Raw genomic sequence first — 24,854 nt, forward strand, 5'->3', positions numbered from 1 at the left:
GACACAAAGACACAATGATGAAAGAAGCTGACGCGAATCGAACTGCAGGTGTCAGAAGTCAGATTGCAATTGAACTAATTCGGAGCAACGTAGATGCAAACAAAAAAAAGGAATTACAAATAAGTCCCTAGAGAAAAAAAGAATGTCGCACTAACGGTACACAGAAAAAAAATAACTGTCAAATCAAGACTTATATACTTACCTCCAGAGAAAAATTTTTGTTTGTTTTAAGACCCTAAATGGCCTAAATTTCAAGTTTGGCGCGCCGTTTAACCCGGGGAACATCTTGTATATTATTGCGTATATACGAGTATATAAGTTTAGATATTTCACACTTTTTTTGTATAGCGTGGCTCACGAGCAGAGGTTAGCAAGATTTGACCAACAATAATAAGCTCAAGACTCAAAAGAGATCAATTGACAATTGACAGTTGACAATTACACGATCTGAACTCTGAACCACGTAGTCTATTGGTTGCAGTCCATTTGGTGCTACAAATGCTTTGAAGCGTTCTTCTTCTTCTTTCTTCACTGAAAAAAAGGAGAAGAGGAGTGGTTCGAACCATTTGTAGTGCTAAGTGGACCAGTCGCACTAGTAAATCCTGACGCAGATATTGTCGATAATGGGGTGTTTCCGCAAAATTATTTGGTTTGATACTTTTCTTACAATTAGTATCACGCTTTATCCCATCAGAATCAACGACAAAGACGTGCTGAAACTTCTGATCCTGCTTTAATGCATTTTTTCCTATAGATTTTTGAAGCAAATCTAGCAAAACTGATTTTTTTTTTTTATTTGAAAGGGATGAGGATGTTTCAACACCAAAACATCCCTTTAGGATCGACCTCGCGTGGAACGAAAAGATCGGGTCATTTCGCCGGCTATGTTTTGGCTTCCGGGAAAACCCTCGGTGTCTTCCCGCTTCCTCGTGGTCCGCTCTAACCCGTGGGAAAGCGCGCGCGGACGACGAGATCGTTTAACAGTCCTCTTACCCAGAGGTAACGGTATAACGGCGGAGTCGCGCGGCAATCGCGAAAAGTCACGCGCTTCGAGCGAGCGGTTGATGACGAGGAAACGGGACGCGCGTTGATGTCCGCGGAGTCCCGTAGTCGATTTTCGTCGAAAACCGGCTCCGCGAGCGGTTCTTGGCCGCCTCTCGCGCGCGCGCGCGCGCGCGGTTACGCCCGTCCGGTCGAATCGCGTGCGAGAGGCATAATCCGCCTCGCCGCGCGTCAAATCGCGCGTTTACTGTTACGAGACGATCCGCGGAAAATTATAGCGATTGAACGTCCACCTGGCGTTTCCCGGATATCTGCCTTGCTCGCCCGGCAAGGCGGAATTTATGAGCGACTCCCGAAATTAATGACACCCGCGAGTTTCCGCTCGCGATTTTTGTATGGCGCAACGAGTCGCGCGCGCGGACTCGAGATAAGTAAAGAGACGCGCCGGATAACTTATCTCGGCGCCGAGATAAGTTTTAATTAAAAGTCAAATGTTAATTTAAAAGAATTAATCATGATTAGGGGTCAAGCGGAATTTTTCTCTCTTCGGCGACGCGGTCATTAACCGCATGGCCAGTGGTATTTCTGAAAACTTAGCGCGAGGGTTCAGTGACGTTTAAGAATGCCGGCTTCTTGCCGGAATCAATTGGAATTGATATTCGTTCTCGCGCTGCTCGATGCCTTGTGTAATCGACCAAACGGCTGAATAAGCGGAAAATCTATGATCTCGAGTTGTATCCGTGTGTAAAAGTAGAACTCCCGCCGGTTATAATCCAAACGACACACCAGTTGGGCGACATTCCACAGATCTATTAATCTATTACGCAACACACGCGATTAGCTCACGACGGGTATACGATAAACAGAAACGAGTCCCCGTCGAATGGAAACGTTGAGATTTACGGAAGAATTCAGTCGACATCATGGAGAGCCTGGGCGAAGGTGACAGAGCCGTTCTGAAGACGATCTTCGATCCGTTTCACACGCTCGGTCCGTCTGATATTCCAGACTTTCCGGCTTTCCAGGAAGTTGGTACGTGGCTGGTGACAGCATAATTAGCAGTTATTAAAATCCGTGCTACGTTATCTATCAACTATTAAAATCTATACTATATTATCTAAAACGTTTAAAATAACGGCTTTTTCACCTTTGTTAGGCTACCGAGATCCAGTCCGGATTGTAAAAATGATATTTTTCTTTCTAATTGATTATACGTCATAACAGTCCTGATTTACTTTATTATTTTGTCAATATTATTTATTCGTATATTTATAACCGATCTAAAGATATACGTATCAGAACTTCTTTAAACCTTTAAGTGTAACGATTTGAAGCTGAAGATGATAACCATGGTAGTCGAGACACTTGTTGCACTAGTTGGACACGATTCAAAACCGCAGGCTTCTCACAGATCGCTCGAAAAATCCGCGAGCGCTTAAAGCCCGTGGGTAACCGCATTCGTCTGGCGCAAAATGTATTTCGGCGCGAGTCATTCTCACGCGAGACATTCAAATTGTCATGAATATGCAAGAACCTGCGCGATGCAATAACAGAGATAAGTTTCTTGTTGTTGTATCAATTCTCAAGGCTGCGCTCTGTCGAGCCTTGAATAAAATTATTGTTTTACGCTGCCACTCAATTTCTGTAAACTCTGTATCATATATTATATCCAAATTAAACTAAGATACATATACAAATAATTATATAGAGTATACTTAATTATAAGTAATCAATTATTTTAATACAAGAAACAAATAAATTTTTAAGCAACGTTTTTATTTTGTTAAGTACATATTCTCCATTTGATATTGTGCTTGTTGCGCGTAATTTTAAAGATAGTGGGGAAAAAAAGGTGCATCACGGACAGCCTTTCTATTGTCGCAAAAATAAGAACGCAGAGCAAACGCAACAACAACAAAAAAGCAAACCACAAACGTGAAAAGATGCTAATATGCTAACCGCATCTCCATTTGCTGCTAAAGCGCAACGAAACCGATCCATTTTTTAAACGAATAATATCAGACGATGAAAAATGGATCATTTGCAACAACATTGAGCAGAAAAGATCCTGAAACAAGCAAAGCGATCATCCGAAGAAAAGTTATGCTATGCACGTTTGATGGGATTGAAAAAAGGTGGGTTTATGATACAGAGTATACAGTCGAAGATATTTGTGTATTATGGGAATTATTATACCATATATGAGCTCCTGCCATCGAATCAAACGATTAATTCGAATAAATGGACCAAACTATAGGCAGCAATCTACGAGGAACGTTCAGAATTGGTCAACAGAAGGCCAGGGCGTTGTGTTCCACAAGGACAGTGCCAGACCGCATGTCGCTCTGGAAAAAATTGTTGTTTGAGATGTTCTATATCCCATTCGCCATATTCATCTGACCTTGCATCTTCAGATTACTACTTACTCCGATCTCTGTAAAATTCCTTTAACAAGAACTACGTTTCTTTGGAAAACTGCAAAATCTGTCTCGTGAGCACTTTCTCGCTTAAAAATTTAGGGAATTTGAGGGATGAAATCATAAAATTATGTAAAAAATTGTCAAAAGTTATTAAAAAATATTTAAAAATTTATTATTTCGATACATATTTGAATTGTGAATTTTGCTTGAAAAACCGAACAAATAATACATGTTACACAAGCCAATGTTTCGTATTTTATATCGTATCAAATTTTGTAATTTGATATTTTGTAAATCATTAATTTTTTAAATTTAATTTTTCAATTTTTGTAATCTTACTTTAATATTTCTATACGCAGAATGATATTTAGAGCAATCGTATTATATGTATAAGAAAAATCACATAAATTTCATTTAAAATAAAATATTGATAACATACTGAAACACGTGGTATAAAAAACTTCTTATATGCATTATATTTTTTCCTAAAACTGTGAAATTTTTATTTAAAATATTTTATTCTGGAATGGGAAACAAAATTGAAATTTGGGATGCACAATTATAAGATAAAATTTTCCGTATATAAAAGCTATGCGTGATACATATAACATATATATTTCTTTTAATATTTTGTTAAGAAGAGACGACGGATGCCTTTGAGGAGGATCGTTTAGAACCGAATGTACTAGACATCGTGAAGAAGGCAATAGTCTGCGCGGAAGAGAAGAAGTTCGACGAATCTTTTCAGCTTTTCCACGAGGCGTTAAAACAGGCACCTAAATCGCCGTCGATCTTAAATGATAGAGCGCAAGCGTTACGTCTGGCGAATCGAGACGAAGGTACTTTTAGTTACGTCAATTACGAATATCGAGAAAAAGAGTTTCTATATAAATTTCACAGGAGAGAACTGCAATTTCGATTATCGTGCAAATTATTTAGAAGCGTTGAAGGATCTGCATCAGGCGGTGGAGTTGAGCGAAGGAAAAGGAAGAGCTGGCATTCAGGCACTCTGTCAACGAGGTGCCCTTTACCGTTGGATGAAGCAGGACGACAAGGCCAAGGAAGACTTCACTCGTGCGGCCAAGGCTGGCTCGAGCTTCGCTAAATCGCAACTGGTCGCTCTGAATCCTTATGCGGCCATGTGCAACGCGATGCTGCGCAAGATGACACTCAAGGCCAATCGACCGTAATCTAACATGGAACTAGCAGGTCAAAGCAATGACCACTTAAAATAGATATATATAACGCTTTATTTTATCTTTATTTCCATATAGATAAATCCACGAGCGCGGATCCACAAGACCTTACAGATCCTGATATAATGACAATCGTAAAAATAATAATATAATAATAATATAGCAATAACAATGATTATCGTTGGAAATTTCGGATAAAAATATAAATTATTTGTATTAAACCCGGAATATATATATTCATCTGTAAAATCGGGCCTAATTTCTTCTAAATAAAAAAGGAACTCGCGCTAAATCGCCGAACAACGAAAAAAACGTCAAGTTCTGTACCCGTAAAGATTCCTTCTCTTCCAGCTATAAATCAGTCCTCTCTAGATTCAAAGATTTAACATCTAACGGAGAGAACTCGGTGCGTATTTATTAATTAACTACATTGTCGGTAGACATTGATCGCATTGAGAGATTTGAAGACTTCGAACAGTACCCACAATTTATTCAACGGAAACTGATAACGAAATTACGTCTAATACGATTTCCTCATATTACACATATATGTTTGTATAGATATCTATGTATGCATAGAATAAAATATGTCTTATATCACGCTTACGCTTTTTAGAGACAATACTTTACATTCACGCCAGTTACGGAAAATTCTCTCCATGCAAAAAGTCACAAAGCGATTTTCCCACTCGTTCTCGTTCATGAACGCGCGTACCCTTAAATGCAATAGATGTGGAGAATTCGCTACGATCGGTTTGCTAGATTCGTGCGTCGAATTCGACGCTCGGATTAACGCACCGCAAGCATATGTATATCGATTTCAATGATGATTAATGTGACAATTAATATAGCTGTTTGTCCCAGCAAACATGAAGCTATCTACTGCCCGGTTCTCACGCGCGCGCGCGCGCGCGCACGTTTTAAATCATAACAAAATCTCGACTCGTATTAGACTTCTCGCTCTCCGAGCCTTCCTCACTGCCATCCTCTCCTTCGGCCGAATCGGACGAAGTTTTCCTCTCTTCGCTAGGCAAAGATAACTCTTCGTTAGATGCCTCCGTCGCTACAGGTTTTTCTTCTCTGAGGACATAAAAATATGTCGAATCAGAGATTCGTATTATATTTTATTAAGTGCCTAATCAAGTATAAATCACAAAACTGACTGAAGTAGTGGCGCATCCTCGGAGTCAGAATCCTTTTCTTTCCTTCTTTTCTTTTTGTTCGCTTTCTTGTCGCCGTCCGACGTGGGACCATAATATTCATACTGTAAGGAAATTTTTGAATCAATTAAATTTTAAATGTCCGTCACCGTGACCAATGAATGAATGAAAATGAACGAAATAAACTACTAACTTGATATAATGGCCAGAAGGACGCGAAGAAGCCAACATCCGCTGTCAGATTAGGCAGCAGCCATAGATGACATCTACCCAACGTGGGTACCCACAGAAGACAGAACACGATCATTCTAATAATAGCCAGTGCTAATATAAATACGAGAAATCCCGCAGCCGCGACGCTTAGATAGTAAACTCCATGACGAATGGTTAAGGGCCACAGCGGGAAGAGACAGACTCCTATCGCGCCTAAGACTACGAGCGTGCCGAAGAACCAGTAATACACAGGAATCGGTTCGTATATCCACACGTACGCATCGTTACAATCCACAAAGTACTGTTCCATGTGCATTTCTAGTCTTACCTGGAAGAACGCGTATTTCTCTCATTAAAAAACGAGATAAAGAAAAGAAGTTTTGGCGGCACGCGAATGATCTTTTACCCTTACTTTTGGCTTTTTCTTGTGCTCCTTCCGTTCGTCGCTTTTCTCTTCGCCTTTCTCCTCCTTCGCCATTGCCGCGTCTTTGCTCTCCTTAGCGTCCTCTTTATCCGTGGCTTTCTTGTCCTCTTTCGCGTCCTTAGTCTTCTTCTTAATGCCCCGGATTTTGTTAAGTTCCTCCTCCGAAATCACCACCTTCTTGGCCCGGTGAAAGAACTTGTGCCTGAGCATCAGGTCCAAGAACTGGGAGACCTGCTCGCGGTTCTCAAACACCGTGCTCCAGGGTGAGTTTTCCAGTAGGGCGTCAATCGCGCGCGACCCAGTGAAGTATTCGACGACGTGGGTCCTATCGAACTTGGTCTTCTTCGACGGTACATTGTTGCGGATCCACTTGGCTACCGCGTACTCCTTCTTGGACGGTTTGTCCTGGGCGACCTTGGTGTCCAAACTGGCTACTTCCTGTCAAAGAAACAATGACGTCCGTCCGTTAGACAGTTCATCCCGAGGGAAACGGGAAAGGGAGGGAAAGACGCGAGGGAGCACGCGAATTCGACTGACACGAGGGGGGGGAACGCGAGAAAACGCGTTCCCCAGAATTCCTCCCGTTCCGGGAGGATCGTAGGAAGCATCTCGTGGTCTGTCTACGTCACACGCACTCGGCGCTGCGGCGCACGTCAGCGCTGACACGTTTCGCGAATCGACCTGGAACGCGCGGGTGCGGGGTGATCGGTGATCGCGGCGCACGACGACGCGAGACGCGCGAGTCCGGCCGATCGCCGGAGCGCGTTCGCGTGCCACGTCCCGCGCGCGACACGCCGCCGATTCTCACCCATATGCGTCAACGCTTACATCTTTGCGCTTCCTGCTTTTCCTGCGCTCCGCCATGCTGCAAATCCCGTGTCACGCTTGCGCGCACAGAGATCCGCTGCCGCTGCCTCACGCTCTGCCGGCCGCCGAAGCTGCTGCTGCTGCTGCTGCTGCGAACTGGCATCAACTGGCATATGCGAACACCGCGGACGCTGTCGGACTGTCGCACGCCTGTACCCCGAAGCGAGCACCGTGGGTGGCACGCGTAAACGATCCCCTCGACGCCGTCCACCGTCCACGTTTGCTGCTCCTCCTGCCTCCTCCACTCCACCTCCTCCCTTCTCCTTCTCCTTTCCTTCCTTCGCCCGCCCCGCTTCTACGGAGATAGCCTGAGATAGGTATGTACTCCGGACTCCGGATACTCGTTTATTCCGATTCGCAAACTGGGAAAATAGCAGTATAGTAGCGCCGGTCTCGAGAAGCTCAGTGGCGCATCTGGGAAGCTTCTAGGTCGTGGAACTGATGACGCGCGCGATCAGCAACCAGAAACTTGAATGGATCATCGGGGAGGGTAACTGCGAGAACCGATATCGTCGATGCTTTTGGTCGCCCCGATCGTGGATCGAATATTCGTCACCTACAGTCACCTATCGAGTTACTGTTTTTATTTGCCTACTTACTACAATTGTTTTATCGCCGTTTTATCGTGATTTATATTATCTACATATAACTCCAAATAAAGATTGCGAAAATCACGCATTGCAAAAAAACGGCAGTTAATTGTAATATACGACGTACTAGAAAAGATAACATATATTCGGATTTAATTTTAAAAAAAGGGAAGATAAAAGGTGTTGAATAAAAAACGTATTAGATAATTTTTAGAATATATTAGGTTTATTTATTTATGAAAATTATTTTTATTTTATTTTTACAACATAATCCTTGATAAAGAAAAGAAAATATCTTCCTTTTAGCGCAATTTATTTTTTCTGTTACGCGCTAATAAGCTAATTAATCGAGACATGTGTATAGAATACATGTGTAAGTCGTTTCTTCGTCCATTATAGCTGAACTGCTTCTATATTCGTTCCATCTTTTATCTTTTTCTCTTTATTGTGTCTAATTATATAACTATTTCAATTGGCGCAGTTATAAAGAACAGATCTTTTTTTTTTATTTTATCCAGATCCAAACAAATAGAATTTTTTCACTCATGCGTAATAGTGGAATATAAAAAGAGAGAGAGAAGTTCTAGAGCGGATATATGCTCGCATTTTAAGTGGATGCCCGTCCACGGCGCCTCTGCGTGCACAAAATGTGGACATTGAACTACTTATACGTAGCCAATATGTCCACAAATATTTTCAACAGGTAACACGCTATATCCGCACAGGCTTTCTTTTTCTGTTCTGAAACTCCGACGAAATAATCTCTAGCCTCTTCAGAGCCCCTTCTATGCTTCCTGAAATAATTTGCTATAAAGTCGTATAAAAAAACAAAAATTGAAAAACAAAATATATTATGGAACATCAGCTTTTATTATAGTGTCGCCGGAGATACATATTTCTAACAATAACAATTATGTTTGATAAAAGCAGAACAAGCTGCAGAAAAAAATTGTGTTTCTATTTTACAACTTTATTTACGCGTGTACGTATACATACAATAAGACAAAATTCGTTAAATAAAAAAAAAACAATGTCTTTTTAGGCTTAAATTAGCTCGAATCTGTCAAGGCGTCACGTGGTCGGCGGTGCACCGGGCCGCCGGCACCGGGTGCACGTGCACGTGTGTCGAGAATTCCACAAGATGGCGGCACGATGTTTGTTTTGCTCCACGATTCCCACGTGCTTGCATGATTGATAACCGAGATATTTAAATTGCATATGGTCCATTTAACAGACGTTTCTTTATAAACGAGGTGGAACTAGAGAGCGAAAGTGGGATGAAATCGAAAAGTTTTTGTGAACTGAGGTTGGATGATCGACTATTGAAGGTAAAGCCGTTTAATGGGTTTTTTCCAATTCCCTCGGTTGAGGGAGGTTAAGGTGTCTTCTACTCAAAGGTAATTTGACACAAACAACTCTAAGCTCAATATATATATAATTTCAACAACCTCTTTTACCGTCCATCACTTGCGCTATGCAACAACTTTTAAACTCTTAGGGCTAGTTGTTCCAGCCTGTTGGTAAACTACCTAATAGTTAAATCATATGTACGTCTTTGTTTATCCTTTACATTGGACAAAGATAGACATATGATTTTACTATTAGGTAGCTTGCCGATAGGTTGGAACAACCGGCCCTTAAACGGATTATTAATCCATATGGATCTTTAATCCTTAACTTCATCTCTTAAAAGGTATACGGCATACGTGGGTTGAAGGCCGGGTCGGAATCGAACCACGGACCTTTGAGTTTCTAATCACTCGCGAAGCCACGGAGTTACGCGTCATCCCCAGTAAAGCCGTTTAACAAATGGTTATGTTTAGATTATACACAAACTGTGAGAGGTTCAAAAATTACTTCGAGGACAATCCGTGAAATTTGCTGGAATTGCAGGTACGTGCACCAAGACAAAATGTTGCGTTTTGTGAAACTGTAAACCTATTTAACGAACGTGTTTGTGTGTGATACATAGAAAGAATCGAAAAATAGAAAAAAAAATAGTCTCAAGGATGCTATAGTTGTAAATTATGTCCCCTGCCAAATCTAGTTTGCATGTCAAATCTACTGATCAGTTTGCAGATATCGACGAAATGAATTTGCAAAATTAATTCGTCTTTAATCTAATATTTCGATCTTTCCGTGTAAGCAACAAAAAAGCTTATTATTCCACGTTAACAAAATAGTATTGATAAATTACTTGATAAAAAATTAATCGCCGATTAATTATTTGGAATTAATTGGAATTTAATTGCTCCAGATGCGGTGGATATCCAGCGGCCAGCTTTAGTAACTTTTGACGTCTGTAGGGAGTGCTGCGCACGCATCGCTCTCGAGATCCCATTCGCCTGCCGATCTCTCGTCTACGTTGCACGCGCCGGAGAGACGTTCACGCTTTTGTTTGTCAGTGCTGTGTGCTGTTACCGCTGGTGCCGTTCCGAGCAGCTCCGAGCGTGCGACTGCGTCGCGTTGCGTGCGGTGACAAAGTTGTGGGTAAACAAAGGCGCGTATATTCGGCGTGCGCCACCGGAGTTTTATGTACGGCGCGAACATGCGCGAGCGCGAGGAGTTCTCGAGGTGTTTCCTACCGGGCCAGCCGGCCCAGGTCTCCCTGCCGCCGCCGCCGCCACCGCCGTCGCCACGGGCCCCAGGCTTGGACGCTCTGCACAGTCTCTGCAAGCAGATCTACCCGGACCAGAGTAATCCGCTGACGGTTACGGCGGTTATAAAATACTGGTAAGAACCCGACCACGGCAACGGATGAATGTCGCGAGACCGTTTATTTTACCGAGGGTCACAGGTGGCTTGGTCCCGCTGGTCAGTCGATTAGAATCAATTTTGTGCGTACGTCTTTTGACCCTCTAGCGATTATTTTATTAATCGTATTTAATTAATTAAGCTTGTTCGATCAAATTAATGTATCGATTCTCTCTGTCATTGTTTTCTGATTATCACGTGGAGATGGTGGAATGCTTGCAGATTTTTTTTACGAATTATAGTATCAATTTTATCAAGCCAATGTACCGAAGTTATGAACCGTACGAAATACGTTTATCTGAGAGGCATCGGCAGGAACTCGGTTTTTCTATTCCACCCTCGCGAGAAAAGGCGATTACGATGACTATATTTAGCCTCCCCTTTTACACACGCGAAACCGGATATCCTGTCAGCTGACTCGAGTTTTCCCTTTAGGTTAGGAGGACCTGATCCCCTCGACTACATCAGCATGTACGCCAATTCGGGGTATCCTGAGCTCGGTGTACCTCCACACTGGCACTACATCAGGTAAGAATGCGTTGACATTAGTGCTACGTGTAAGCTCTATGCAGGGTATCTCAGATTACCAGAGACTCATTTTGAACCTGAAGATTTGGAGCGAGCAATTTGTTGCTCCAATTTTATTCAAACCTCAGGAAACGAGTAACTAAATAAAAAATATATAAAAGATATTTATATATTTTCCATTTTCACACATGTCGATTTTTAGATAGATATCGCTATTCATTGAGCGCTCGACAGTGTTCTGTCAAGCGTTAAAACTAAAATACATTGATTAGTTACATTTGTAATATATATAGTAAAGTATCAAAACTTGTTACAAAAATAGAAACCAAATCAATACGAAATAAGATAATTAATGAGAAATTAATAAGAAATGATAAAAGAAATTATTAAAAGCGAGGAAAATAAAGAAAAAGAATGCAAATAATAAAAATAAAAATAAAAATATCTACATATGCATGACGGAACAGTAAAATGAGTAATATGCGAATGTGTGAATATATGTGTGAGCTTGAAAGAGTAAGGTACGCGGCAAATGAATTTAAATGTATTATTTGAGAGACGTGCTTGCATTAAATATGGGATATAAGTCAAGACTCGCGCGCGTTCGTTAAGTTTAAGTGGAATACGAACTACGGCAGATGCGCGATATGTCGGCGCTACCGTTTCATTACTACGTTTCATTGGAATCTGTGTGCGGAATGACGAATGATCTTCCGCCAAAGGGTGCGGGCTCTTTCCCCCCTTTTTTTTCTTCGCGCTGGCGACCCTTCGCGTCTTCAATTTCAGACAGCTGTCCTAATACTACTCCGCGGTCTTCGTCTTCTCTATATATAGAGAGCGCGTAGGGTGCAGGAGAAACAAAGTCGTTTAAAGCGCGGGGAGTCGGAAATAGAAGCGCCGGACTTCCCCTTTTTCGTCTGCGCCGGCTAATTATACTTTCGTCATCGACGAAAAGTCTACGTAGTTTTTTGCGAGATATCGTTGAGCATCTCTTATTCTCTTGTACGCAATAACTTTTTAACGTTTCCTCAAGTGATTTTTATTCCTTCCTGTAGTAGAGGAATTATCTTTAAAAAGAAAGGTACGAGAAAAATTGCGATATACAACGAGAAAAGAGATATTTGTTTTACGTTAGCTTTAGCCCGTTTGTTTAAATGCAGTTTAGGACTGTCCGATTTACACGGCGACGGCAGATTACATCCCAAACCTGGTCCAGGCCGTCCCAGCGGATTCGGATTCGAGTTGACCTTCCGTCTCGCTCGTGAAAGGGACGAGAAGACGCCGCCCACGTGGCCGGCAAACGTGATGCAGCAATTGGCCAAATATGTTTTTAATTCCGGGAACACGCTGATGCCGGGCGACCACGTCTCTTGGCACGCTCCACTGGACGGCGGAAACGGTTGTATAACTCAGATTTTGATGGGACAAGACCCGCAGCTTCCAACGTCGATCTCGACGCCCCACGGCGACGTACGTGTAAAAAGCCCGTATTCGCCGTGAAATATGATGGTTTCATTTTTGAATTCCTTAAGATTTTTACATCAAATAAATAAAATTTGTAACTTAGTAATTGCATTTAGCTTTAAATCGCGAATTAAATGGATATGGTGCTTCAAATGTTCGAAGATGGGTCATTGTTATGTTCCTTTATTGTTAAAAACAGGTCTCGTTCGTTCAAATCGTCGGCGTTACTTCTGAGGAATTGCAGGCGGCTCAACATTGGAATGGCTTGGGTGTGGTTAATTTGCTGAGAAGCGCCAGGGGCTGTGGCCCATGGTTGGTTACGGACATGAGAAGAATGCATTCCGCCATGGAAGATGATCCCTCCATAGCGGAGAAGATACAGTGCGGCATCGAAAGAGACGGGTCGAACACGAGTGGCGTGTCCGCAAAATGTTGGTAAGTGATGACAACTGATCGATAGTATCGGAAAACAGATTGAATGTCAATTGGATTTGAGTTTAAAACCGTTGTTTTATGTATCTGGATGCAGGTGGGTGCAAATAACAAACGACAGGAGCGCGGAAAGATACAGGGAGAAAAGAGACGATTCCGACGATGACGAAGACGTGAAGCCGATCGTGAAGACGGAGAGATTGTCGCCGTGTGAGCAACAGGATGCCAACGTCTCTGACGAAAATAGTATTAGAGCTCTGTCCGGATTACACCTAACGTTCAACCTTGAGGCTGGCTCGTTATTGCCGTTGGCGATAAAGTTAGTCACGATGAAAACAATGTTCACGCGGCAACGTCGCGGTGGCGACGTCCAATGAATAATGCAATGTTGATATTGCAGGGGCCGCGTGATGCACGGAAGGCATTTCACGTTCAAATCCATACTGTCCCACTCGGCTGTTACGATAGTCGCGCCATCGGTTACGGGCACTTTCGTGTCCAAAGAGAAGCCGTATGTCGTTCAAGGACCGTGGCTGCAAGTGCTCCTCTCGGAAGAACTGTCTGAGAAGATGGCCGAAGAGTTTCAAGTTTTGAACGCGCCAGACAAGGTAATGACACGCGAGATTGCTTTGAGATTATTAAAACGATGGTGTATATAGCGTGAATTTAGTTACGTCCAATTATTTCAGGTTATCGATCTAAAAAATAAAAGTGCTGAGATTGCCGAATATTTTATATGTATGTCTTAATATATCTTATTACAGATTCAATTGCCAAAGACGTTTTCTTGGCCGGAACATAAATTAGTCATCACCATCATCAACGATTAAAACTGTCCATCGATGCAATCTACGAAGATCACTCTTCATGCCGTTTCATATAGATTTAAGTTAAAGATAGGACAATGAAAGTATTATCGAGCCTCGTTACAGATCGAACCTTTTTATTTATGACTTTTTCCATGACTCCCTAACGTAAGGTTTTATAATTTATAAATGTTATCCTACGCGTTTAAGATACTTGAGCCATTCATCAATGTGCGAAAGCAGAGATTTGCGCACATTCTCAGATTTTGAAAAAAAAACAGCAATATATTTTTCTATACACGAATGTTCCAATGTCTCTCTTTTACAAATTGATGCCTGCTTATATTATACATGAAAAATTTCTACGACACTTGTAAAATTGTTTAAATCGACAATATTGTTATCTCAATGCACAAAACGATATATAAAAAAATGTTGCGAATTTTTTATGTATACTTTACTATGTATATAGTACGATATAAATTATATGCTATTTTACGACGAAATTTGAAATGCGCCTTACATATTGTTATAGATAATAAACGTTAATGTAAATATAGAGATATTCGTACTTCACAAAGGGAATCTTACGTAATTATATCAGTTATTCTTTCGTGACGCTGATCGATATCGCCTGTTATATTGTCGCTTTAGTCTTCTTCCCGTCTTTCTCTCGTGAAGACACGCATCCTGGCTATGACTCCTCGCCGTCGGATTGTTGTTATTATCGCTCTGCGTCACGCGTTGCCCAAACATGTCGAGCAGCCTTGCGTGGGGATTCTGAAGTATCGATATGACATTGAATTCGACATGACATTGAATTGCACGTGTCAACGCGTCGAATTTGAGCAGTCTGTCATTTTAATACGTGAAAGTGAGAAATCGCGGTGGGAGCGATACACGATGATACTACTTCCCATGCAAATCGACGACTGTCACGATGAAATAGTTTCGCCGTTGGGTGAGTTTTGCACTTTTACGCGTAACATAAACAATTAACGGAGCCGTTTAAACGTCCGCGTTAAAGAAACGTTTAACGCGACGTTTTGTCGGATCAAAAACCAGATAATGCAGATCATGCTACCACGCGCGGATCTTTAAATCGCGATCGATATATCAGTCGCAAGAGTAGTCTACGAAGTAGTTTACCTGGTTTTTGCACCGCAGCCTTCCACGTCACACGGCAGGGATATTTCTTGCGAGACACGCGCACGAACGGTTTAAAATACCTATGCTTCGCCTTGTTCGACGGTTCTAAAAAGCAGGGTACCACATTTGCAGGCGGTCGCTCAATAATGACAATGGGAAATGATATTGGCCAGAACGGGAATATATCCGCAATATTTCATATTAAAAATTTTTTTTTAAATTGCATTAATAAACAAGATATAACTTGAAAAAGATCTCTTTTTTATTTATTTTCTTTTTTAAGTGCAAAGAGTCCCGTTTTGGTCCCGAATGAATGATAAAATGAAGTATGGGATTATTATATCTAAAACTGGGACTCTAAAAATTGAATATTTCAAATACAAATCTAACAATTTTTTTATGTACTTATTGTTAGAGTTCAAGGCTGATAAGCGCGGTTGTTTATTAATTCGCGAGCAACTCTTAATAACCCTTCGGATTATCCGGGTGCGAATTGTCCATCGTTGATAGTAACGATTATCGCGAGATATACTCTGTATATACCCTCTTGAGAAGATCCATGACCATCTTGACGGCCCCGGTGCACAAAACAACGACAATGCAGGCGGAGGCGAAGTCCTCGATGTCGTCGCAACTGATACTGCTAATGACGTTAACGATCCCTCGGAAAACATTAGCGAATGTCTGCATCGCGTCGATGCATAAATCCCTGATGAAGCAGATTACCTAAAAATTCAGTCGCTTCTTATAGTACTCGCTCGCGTTTGTGTCCGTAAAATTTTCCTCCGTTTTCCAAGGAGGAGAGAGCAATATATCCATTACTCATATAAAAATATATACCATTCTGTTCATTGCGCACGTTTTTCATCACTTGAAACGAATCAGAAAACGCACTTTTAATTTTAATTAATTATAAGATCCTTTCTATTCTCTCGAAACGAAAACGCGTCTCTGATTTTAGTAAAAAAAAATTATTTTTTCTTCGTTTTGAATCGATGGTCTACAATCTTAGGAGCCTATTCTATACACGCTAGTAACGAACTTTTCTATGGTACATTATATATTTACGCAAGTCACGGTAATGATGTCATTAACGTTTACCGGCCCCTTATTCGCAATATATTGGAAAAGTAATTACTGTGGTACGAGCGGGTCGTCACCTGAAATATTAATTTCATCATCACGAGTATTAGCTCAATTAGCCTCGCTAAGCAGTCGAATATGACGATTAGGATGAGCTCGATGGTCTCCCAGAGCCAACAGGCGACTCGCCACAAGAGAATTACGAATTGATCGGAGACGCTGGACATTCGACTTTTCATGGTCGGTCATTGCTGTTAAAATTTATACCTTGCAATAAAAATTTCACTAATCAAAAACTGAAACAGTCGATTCGTCCGAAATAACAGAGAAGAGAGAAATGGGTTCATTAAAATTTGAGCGAAACAAAAAGTGGAGCTTATTGCGCTGTCTGAAATTGCCCGCATAATTTTTACAAGAAGGAAAAGGACAAAGGATAAAGAAGAGAGGGTCCGTTTAACAATTTCAACATATCCTTTATCGATAACAAGCTGTAATTATATAATCAACGTATCGCACAGTGATAGCCAGTGATAAATTAATAAAGTAAATGGCGCGTGGATTGTTGCTTAACGATAATGAGACTATATAGAGCTTAAATTATATTTATTAAGTCATCTGGCAGTATATTGACTATGTGGGTTTGCTTGAAACATCATAAGCTTTAATAACAAAGATTGTTAATATCCACTACACGCTCGCCGTTGTACTCGATCTCTTCAATGCCGCCATCCGTCTCTTCTAGATTGTCCCATTTTTCAAAATGACGTTCGATCGGCCTCGCGCGTTGCGGAACGCCAAATGGATCACGCGAGTCCCGCGAGAATCGGCAACACGAGGGCGATCAGCGGCGCGAGATTCCTCGACGACGCGTTGCACGCATCCGCATCGCTGCAGGACTGCACACACCCGCGCACGTATCTGCGAGATGTTCGTGAATGTTTAAGATGATAAATTTTTTAAAAGAATATTATTATTTTTTTTACCAAGATCCAGCTCGGACTTTAAATGGCAATTTTTCTCCGATGGCAAAATTCATTCAGTTGAGAGGAATTTCACAATAATTGCACTAACAATAAGATGACCCGCCTGATGTGACTGTTTTGCTACCTATATACTACTCTTTAGGAATAATACTATTTAGAAATAAATTGTGCAAATATTTATTTATCAATATTTTATGAAAGGTCAAAATATTTCTACAAGTATTGTTGCAAATATTGAGACATAATTGCAACATTCCAAATTTCATCCAGATTTCATCATATATTAATTGATTGCATATTACATCTCGCGCGCGCCCTGTTTCACTGAATAATAAATTTTCATTCCCGGTCTCTCTTTCTGCGGCTCCTTTCGGTATTACAATATTTGTCTTACTTGTCGTCGAAGTAGAAACCACCGCAGTGGGACATTCTGATAATCTCGGAGTCCGTTGTCAGGGTTCCGCTGTCCAACGCGCAGCCCCTCACCATCAGACTCGCACCGGATTCATCTAAACCGTATCGAGTCAATTAAGTAAAATATAGTTTAATATACTCGTCAACGCTAGATTCTCTCGATTTTGACATAACGGAGATATGTGAAAAAAAAAATGAATAAAAATAATATATCGTAATTCAGTTTACCATATATGCCGGCAATCTTGAGACAAGCGGTCGCTGGGAAGAGGCCATCCCGGCCTTTCCGACCCCCTAAGCAGGGCGACTCCAAGAGAGCGAGGCTCCCATTGTTATGAAATGGATCATCGCAGGGTTTGTTGTCGCCGTCGATCGAGACGCACTTGAAACAATCGATGGCCCATCCTGCGGGACACACAAGTTATTGCGTTTAGGACATCTCGTTTACTCGTTTCGTTCTAAATACAAAATTTCATTTGCCAACGATAAGAAAATAAGTGCTAAGGATTTTTATGTTGATAGAAAATTTTTTTACGTCAAGGCTTGTGAACGGCACCAAAGCGAGAGCTATTTTTACGTAAAACCGCACGAACTATACACATATCGCGCGTTAACGACTTGTCCTCAAAAGCGATGTGTGCAATCCGGTTATCGATCTTGCTCGCGCGCGAGATTCGCAAATAGAGCCCACTCTGATCTCGCGATATTTGAGAAAGATCAGTGCGACCATCTCGGTGCCTGATCGTCTACCTCTTTGGAAGAAGGCGAGGACGGTGAGGGCGAGGCAAACGATTCGGGGATTCCCTACGTTCATGCTTCGGCGATCCAGAGCCCGTTTCGTTTTTCCCGGTGGAATCGCACACTCTCGTCGACGTTCGGGCTTCTACATCCCGAGCGATCCCGCCGGCGACCATCTCAGTCGCGAATAACGTTCTCCAATCGTTCCCGGCCGATCGTTTAACATCGTCGTGATCCTCGTCGCAGGGTAGAATGCGATCCACACGGAACACCGAGCGACTGGCCGCGACGGCTCTCCCGTTCACATAACTCCCCGTCAACGCTATTAATACCATTAAACTTAACGTAGTATAGTATACAGTGTTATGACGGTCGGTTGCCAAGGCGATCCGCGGGCTCGCGGTCGTGTAGACCTCGATCTCGCCGGAGATTTAAGGGTGATCGATGAACCTTAGTCGAGCACTCGGCCGTCGTCACCGACGGCGAGGATCGATAGGTCCTTATCTGTCATCGTTCAGCGATCGTGGCGAGAACGTGCCGCGAGCTCGGGCGCGACCCTGGTCTTTATATACGCCATCCTGAACACTCCTCGCATGGTCCCGCTGCGCTCCGGGACACGTACGTGCGACACGCGAATAGTGGGTGCGCAGTTTAGGATTTACGATGATAGTGCGAAGAAAATAATGTCGACGAGCATATAGATTCGTGTGATTCCTTGCTCACTTATTCCGTTATACCTTCGTAGTTTGTCTGCAACGTGCTATGAACTTTTATAACTGATGTCCCCAAGATGCTAGGAGAAACTAAGCGCATAAGTACTCATATATGTTTCCATTTATTTCGGTAAGGCTGAGATTAATAGCAAAATAGAATATATGAGAAGAATGCAGGAAATTTTTTAGGATCTTGAACTTAAAATTAAATGACGATATGTAAGAATGATTGCTAATTCAAGCATGACTGAACAGACACGCTTTTTGGAATAATTACAGGATTATTCTGTTAAAGAAGAGACTCAATCTCTATTCTTTAGAAAACTAAATTACATATCTATTATACACACAGATATTGCCGATATTGCGCACTGGAAAAAAACAAAGTCAAAAATATTTTTTGGGGTCAGAAGTGTACATTTGGATAAATACTTATGGTCTTTTAATTGTCTGAATAATGTATAATTCAAGATGATTTTCAAATTAATTAAAATTTAATCTAATTTGAATTAAAATTGGAATTAGAATGCATCCGTGATTAACTATTAGAATTAATGTAATTATATTAATTGCAATGCTCTTGACCTTCTAATGCGAATCTTGCAAAAACTCAAATTGCAAAAATATTTTTTACTTTATATATATAATAATTTTTAATCCAATATATAATGTCATAGCGTGCATATATAAAAGTTTATGCTCGATTGAAAGTATTGGAAGAATATTATAAAGTGAATTCAAGATAGACTGAAATATAATAATTTGACTAACAATTGTATGCTACACATTTATTCTTATACAATTACAAGACTAAAAATTATTAACCGATATTAAACGCCAAATATTGGTATAAATTGAAATTTTTATATATATTTCCTAATTTTTTAAATAAAAGATATATAAATACAATTGTGATTCAACAATGTAATAACAGCATTAACAGTACATAATATACCGGTATTGCCGTAAAATTATCTGTATTACAAAATTTTCAATTATACATCTTACGTTCAATACGGCGCGTATAAACTAAAACTTTTTCATCTAGCGGTAAAGTAAAAACATGGAAATATACACGATAAAAAAATCGATAATATCGCTAATGAAATCCCAAGGACAAAGGCACGAGCATCCTCGCGTCAGGATGCGGAAGAATGCCAGCATCCGCCGCGGCGCGGCGCACACCTGCATCACCGTCGCTCTCTCTCGAGGAGGAGGAATCAATTTCGGCCCTGCGCCCGCGCCTTGCGGCACGCCGCACGCGCGCCGCGGCCGCGCCGCGTTCAAAACGGCGCGCTAATCGGCGCGCACGCGCGCCACCGTCGCCGGGCCAATCACCTTGCGCGGCGTGCGCGACCGCCGGCGGCGCACTGCGCAGCGATGCGAGTGCGGTCGGTCGTCCGCCGTCCCGTCCGCCTCGGTCGCCTGCTCGTCGCCTCGCCGCCGCGTAGCGACACCGCGTAGCGGATGCCAACGGATGCACCATGCATCGTGACCGTGATTGACAGCGATCCGCCGCCGCCACTGCTGACTGCCGTCGCGCCGTCGTCGTCGTCGTCGTCGTCGTCGCGAGAGATGTGCCCGTTTCACGCGCGCCCATGCGACCGCTTTTTCACGTGAACCCTCGCCCGCCCCCGAGCACCGCCGCCCTACGACCTGACGCAATTGTCTGCCGTCGTCGCAGCCGCCGCCGTCGCCGTCGCCGTCGCCGTCGCTGCCGCCGGGCTGACAACGACGACGATGGGCCAATCGTCGAGCAACACCGGGCACAGCGGTGAGTCCCCCGAATCACACACAACGCTTGAACGTTTTCTCGCGTCCGGCGATCGCGTGCTGCTCGCCGGCCCCGAATGCCTCCTTTTCCGTGCACGCGCGCGCGCGCGTGTCATGTGTCATGTGTCAACCGTGACGACGATCCGCAGCCGACCGCGACGTTCGGCGTCGTCGCGACGACAACGGGGTACCTGGTTTCTTTAGTTGCGCGGAATTTATGTCGAGGAGGTTATGTTCAGATCTATTGGAACCACTGATTGGAACATTGGATCTCCTTTCATCCGCCAGCGCGTTGCTAGGCGCGAGATGAGTCCCTTTCGCCAGTTTTTCTCTCGAGAACTGGAATAAAATTTCGATTTGATAATGTGACGTGATAGCGATAACTTGATAACGTTAGTCTTGAAGGAACGATCGTTGCACGTGTTGTTGTTTTTTTTTTTTTTTTTTTTTTTCCATGATTGCACGTGTGGCGAATTTAAATCCTTAAGTCACAGTTGTTAATTGATATCATCAGCGCTCGTTAGCGATTGTGAAAGCGTACGAAGAGATACGCCGCGTATATTTTTATTTATTAAATTATTGCAAAATGAGAAATTCGTTTAGAAAACGTTTTTAAAAAATCCAAGAATTTCTCTTTAATGGAAATGGAAGTCAAATTAAGATGTAAATTATAATGGGGTCTAAAAAATAAGTTAAATCTTAACGAGAAATACCTATAAACAAACACTTGATGTATGTGCTAGCATATCCCGTCTTAAATGATTCTTTATTAATTATTCTTCAACTATTTTTTCTTGGATATTTATTTTATTAATGTAAGAGATGGTTTGCCAGTATTTGTTCGAAGTGCATGATTATAAAGTATATATATACTCCATCCCCTATTTCATGTTACCAACGTATATCTTACCTATATACAGAAACTAGAGTTCCTCAAGTAAAAGTTTGAACACCATCCGCCCCTTTTAGGTTAAATAAATATGCTGCTCTTTTTTCAAAAGCGCTGAAGTTAGTTTAATATTTGTACGGTTTATGAACGGTCGCGTTCAGCAGACCAAGCCGCTCAGTAGCGGTCGAACATGATTGGCTCTTACTTTTAGAACCAACCAATCGACGCCGAGTGTTGATAAGACGAACTCAACAGTTGTGTCTGCTGAACGCGCCCAATGAAAAATGAATTTAATTCAATTGTTTATACGTATAAATATTATTGCTACTTCATAATAAGTAAATTTGTAAAATAAACTTAACAGTGTAAAATCTCTTCGTAAGTCTCTCTTTCAGTTGGCCTGAAATAGCGAATTAATTAGAAATTATCTAAATGCATCCAAACTCTTAGAGGCTGCGCACAATGAACAGGGAACAGTTTAATATTAACATATTGATTGTGCATATAGCATACAGAAATAAAATAAAATATCATCACTGGTTCTTAGCGCTATTCCTCTGTTCGTCTAGTCTGTGTTAATAACGTACATATTTTAATGAATTTTACATATTAATATTGAACTGTTCCCTATTCCCTGTTCCCTATTCTTTTCATTGTGCGCAACCCTTTACTTGATAAGTTTTATCAGACGCTGTCTGGGAGCGACATCTGCATCGAGATGCAGCTTGCTCCGTTGGTAATAAGAGATGAACACAATCTATCTCTTTTCTCTCACTTTCTTTTTCTTTAGAATTATAATCAACTAGGATATAACAAAGTTAACATTATTGCCATTAAAATTTTATTTGCGAAATACGCAAGTACGAAATAAGAAAAGTCGCGTTCCTTTTTGCACATAATTAATCCGGATCGATGCAAAACGATTAACGATCATTATTATTATAGGAAATTGTAAAAATCATACGAGAACGTTTGTCATAGACAATCAAACGCGATTGTGCATTTTCTTCTTAATTAACAGATCTCCTGCCATTGCGTGAAGCAATGACTTAATTTACTCGGGTTTCGCGCATTTCATATGCCATACAGCAATATCCGATGCAATAACAATCCACCTCGGGTCCGTCACGAGACAACGTCACGCGCGGCGCAATGCTCGGTGCGCGATGACCGACGCGGCGTTAAGGCTATTCTACAATTGCGTAAGAGTAAGGAGTAAGAGTAAGAGTAAGAAATTGACCAATCACAGTGAGAATTTGAGGAAAATAATCGACTGTGATTGATCAATTTGTTACTCTTACTCTTACTCCTTACTCTTACGCAATTGTAGAATAGCCTTTACGGAGAAGACGCGTTTCGGCGATTGCGCGATTATTTTTGCCAGCTGCATCTTTTCTTCTGGCCTGCGGCAGGGCGCACCTTTCGATTCCGTCTCTGAAAAGGCCGGGGGCTCCGCAAGGCTTGCAAGATGCTCCCGCACCCCCGTCGTGGCGCGTAGCTACCTATATCCCGCAGGATCACCGGCGGTATCCTATGGTCTGGTCGCCCGGCATGGGCCGCGCAGATGGTATTGTCATATGGCAGACACACAGGGGCCGGTCTCCGAAGACCTGCCCGGTAAAACCGCGATTGCACATCCGCACAAATCCACGACAGACCCGGCGCGGCGCGGGTTTCCCGTTTCCCTTCCACCGAATTATCTAATCGACGTCACGCGAGCGGTCGGCCGCGCGTGACGTCCTCTCCTTTTTTCTTTTTCTTTTGTCTCATCTTGCTAAGTACCTCGACCAGAACCTTCCTACGTTTCGGGAACGACGAGTGGATGGCGTTCATTAGTTGTCCCAGTCTACAATAGGTGTTTTAAGCCCTAAGCTCTAAGAAATTGACCAATCACAGTCAATTATTCTTCTCAAATTCAACTGTGATTGAACAATTTCTTAGGAGTTAGGGCTTAAAACATCTATTGTAGGTCGGGACTTAAACTCTCGCGCGACTTTAGATTAGGACGCAACGGAAACCAGAAATTCTAAGTACGGAAGAGACTGAATTAAACTAGAAAACATTAATAAAATATAACATTATTAGATTATACGTTTTACATTATTAGAAAATGAAACTGTTGAGAAATTAAATATTGTGTTTGTACCTGTAACATACGAAACGGTTCTAAGAGCTATCAGAATCGCCAGTAACCCTCCGAGAACACAAGGGCTCACTTTGACCTTTTTTTTTTTTTTTTTTTTTTTTTGGCCAGAAAAATTTTTAGCCAGAAATACCAAACATAAAAAAAATAAACATTTTTTCGTAAATTAGATGTACTTGAAACATTGTTAAATCAATTGATATAAATAAAAAGTGCCGTTGGAATTTTTTACATATTTTAAAAAATTCAAAAAAAATTATAGTATTTTTTAAATTATCTTTTTTGAATTTTTTTAAATATGTAAAGAATTCCAACGGCACTTTTTATTTATATCAATTGATTTAACAATGTTCCAAGTACATCTGGAAATTTTTTCAAGCTGATCGCACTCGTCAATTCAAAATGGTGGACGATCGAAGTGTGTGTAGGGTCAGATTGACCCAGAGTGTTCTCCGTGAATGAAAAAATAGGTGTGTTCTCGGAGGGTTAAAATCTCTCGAAAGAAAAACGCCGAAAATCGCTCTCGCGCGCTCGGGATTCGTAGACGACACTTCCGGGGGGGGGGAGGGGAATTAACGAGGAAGAAGGATCGTAGACGGGATACGTGGTGGCCGGGGTTCGGGGCAGCGACCCAGTTCTCATATGTATTTATAATACCAAGAAGACGCTACGCTGGCTGCGTGTGGCCATTTTGGAGACCCAAAGAGAGAAAGAGGGATTACACGGCGACGGGGAAAAACGAAGAGGAAAAAGGGAGAGAGAAAGGAGGCCTCTCCGTGCGTCACGGGACGCGACGACGTGACGCGACGCGACGCGCTCCGGCGCGAGTCTAATGACTCTGGAAATCCAATTCCGGTCGCGTCGCAACCTCGAGATCGAGATCCGTCGCGGCTACACTTTGAGGGATAATTTCATTACCTCCGGAGATGCATCAACGTCGCGGTGTCTGCACGAGGCACGTGACTGCAAAATCAGAAGAGACGGATCTTCGAGATTGCCTCGCGAACACGCGTTTATAGTTTAAGAACGGCATTGTCAAATATTCACACGCTTCGGCACTGGCTGGCAAGAAGGAGAAGACCCAATAAATTTCAATCAGAAGATCCCACGTGC

General features: G+C 42.0%; 6 protein-coding genes across 12 annotated transcripts in view; 3 read left to right on the plus strand and 3 right to left on the minus strand.

Annotated features, from left to right (window-relative positions):
• Trp1 (translocation protein 1) overlaps positions 1-7,390 on the minus strand; it is a 66,698-nt gene extending 59,308 nt beyond the window's left edge. Inside the window, exons 1-5 of one of the 2 annotated variants that reach the window (XM_077407838.1) lie at positions 7,244-7,390; positions 6,404-6,853; positions 5,972-6,319; positions 5,782-5,882; positions 5,523-5,698 (exon numbers count right to left, since the gene is read on the minus strand). In XM_077407838.1, coding sequence (XP_077263964.1) covers positions 5,539-5,698; positions 5,782-5,882; positions 5,972-6,319; positions 6,404-6,853; positions 7,244-7,279 — 1,095 coding nt within the window. In that variant the 5' untranslated portion in view covers positions 7,280-7,390 and the 3' untranslated portion in view covers positions 5,523-5,538. Of the gene's footprint in view, positions 1-4,654; positions 5,699-5,781; positions 5,883-5,971; positions 6,320-6,403; positions 6,854-7,243 lie in introns of those variants that run through there. The other variant, XM_077407837.1, reaches the window with a different exon arrangement.
• LOC143898392 (tetratricopeptide repeat protein 36-like) lies at positions 1,862-5,424 on the plus strand. 5 transcript variants are annotated; one of them, XM_077407842.1, is made up of 4 exons: positions 1,866-2,034; positions 4,061-4,261; positions 4,323-4,608; positions 4,697-5,424. In XM_077407842.1, exons 1-4 carry the CDS (start codon positions 1,926-1,928, stop codon positions 4,698-4,700), a joined length of 600 nt encoding a protein of 199 aa, XP_077263968.1. In that variant the 5' UTR covers positions 1,866-1,925; the 3' UTR covers positions 4,701-5,424. The 5 variants fall into 5 exon arrangements, with proteins under 5 accessions (XP_077263969.1, XP_077263968.1, XP_077263966.1 ...); XM_077407840.1 differs by having other exon boundaries at positions 1,868-2,034; positions 4,323-4,631; XM_077407843.1 differs by having other exon boundaries at positions 1,862-2,034; positions 4,064-4,261; positions 4,323-5,424.
• A 67-nt stretch (positions 7,391-7,457) lies between the features above and the next one.
• Su(fu) (suppressor of fused) lies at positions 7,458-14,362 on the plus strand. The gene is made up of 11 exons (XM_077407832.1): positions 7,458-7,599; positions 8,391-8,575; positions 8,915-9,269; positions 9,566-9,765; positions 10,130-10,605; positions 11,062-11,154; positions 12,315-12,624; positions 12,818-13,053; positions 13,148-13,369; positions 13,451-13,658; positions 13,815-14,362. The coding sequence occupies exons 5-11, from the start codon at positions 10,406-10,408 to the stop codon at positions 13,878-13,880; spliced, it is 1,335 nt and encodes a 444-aa protein (XP_077263958.1). The 5' UTR covers positions 7,458-7,599; positions 8,391-8,575; positions 8,915-9,269; positions 9,566-9,765; positions 10,130-10,405; the 3' UTR covers positions 13,881-14,362.
• LOC143898395 (uncharacterized) lies at positions 14,020-16,354 on the minus strand. The gene is made up of 3 exons (XM_077407848.1): positions 16,166-16,354; positions 15,006-15,731; positions 14,020-14,636 (listed from the first exon to the last, which is right to left on the minus strand). Exons 1-2 carry the CDS (start codon positions 16,325-16,327, stop codon positions 15,522-15,524), a joined length of 372 nt encoding a protein of 123 aa, XP_077263974.1. The 5' UTR covers positions 16,328-16,354; the 3' UTR covers positions 14,020-14,636; positions 15,006-15,521.
• Positions 14,494-24,854, plus strand: part of Neur (E3 ubiquitin-protein ligase neur) — a 59,912-nt gene continuing 49,551 nt past the window's right edge. The window contains exon 1 of one of the 2 annotated variants that reach the window (XM_077407817.1): positions 14,494-14,817. In XM_077407817.1, the coding sequence (XP_077263943.1) occupies positions 14,553-14,817 (265 nt within the window). In that variant the 5' untranslated portion in view covers positions 14,494-14,552. Of the gene's footprint in view, positions 14,818-20,506; positions 20,711-24,854 lie in introns of those variants that run through there. The other variant, XM_077407821.1, reaches the window with a different exon arrangement.
• Positions 16,541-19,007, minus strand: LOC143898393 (uncharacterized). Its single transcript, XM_077407846.1, has 4 exons — positions 18,236-19,007; positions 17,714-17,890; positions 17,466-17,580; positions 16,541-17,006 (listed from the first exon to the last, which is right to left on the minus strand). The coding sequence occupies exons 1-4, from the start codon at positions 18,297-18,299 to the stop codon at positions 16,892-16,894; spliced, it is 471 nt and encodes a 156-aa protein (XP_077263972.1). The 5' UTR covers positions 18,300-19,007; the 3' UTR covers positions 16,541-16,891.

The sequence above is a fragment of the Temnothorax americanus genome, unplaced genomic scaffold, assembly GCF_048541705.1.
Source record: "Temnothorax americanus isolate GAGA-0224 unplaced genomic scaffold, ASM4854170v1 Scaffold23, whole genome shotgun sequence".
Classification (NCBI taxonomy): domain Eukaryota; kingdom Metazoa; phylum Arthropoda; class Insecta; order Hymenoptera; family Formicidae; genus Temnothorax; species Temnothorax americanus.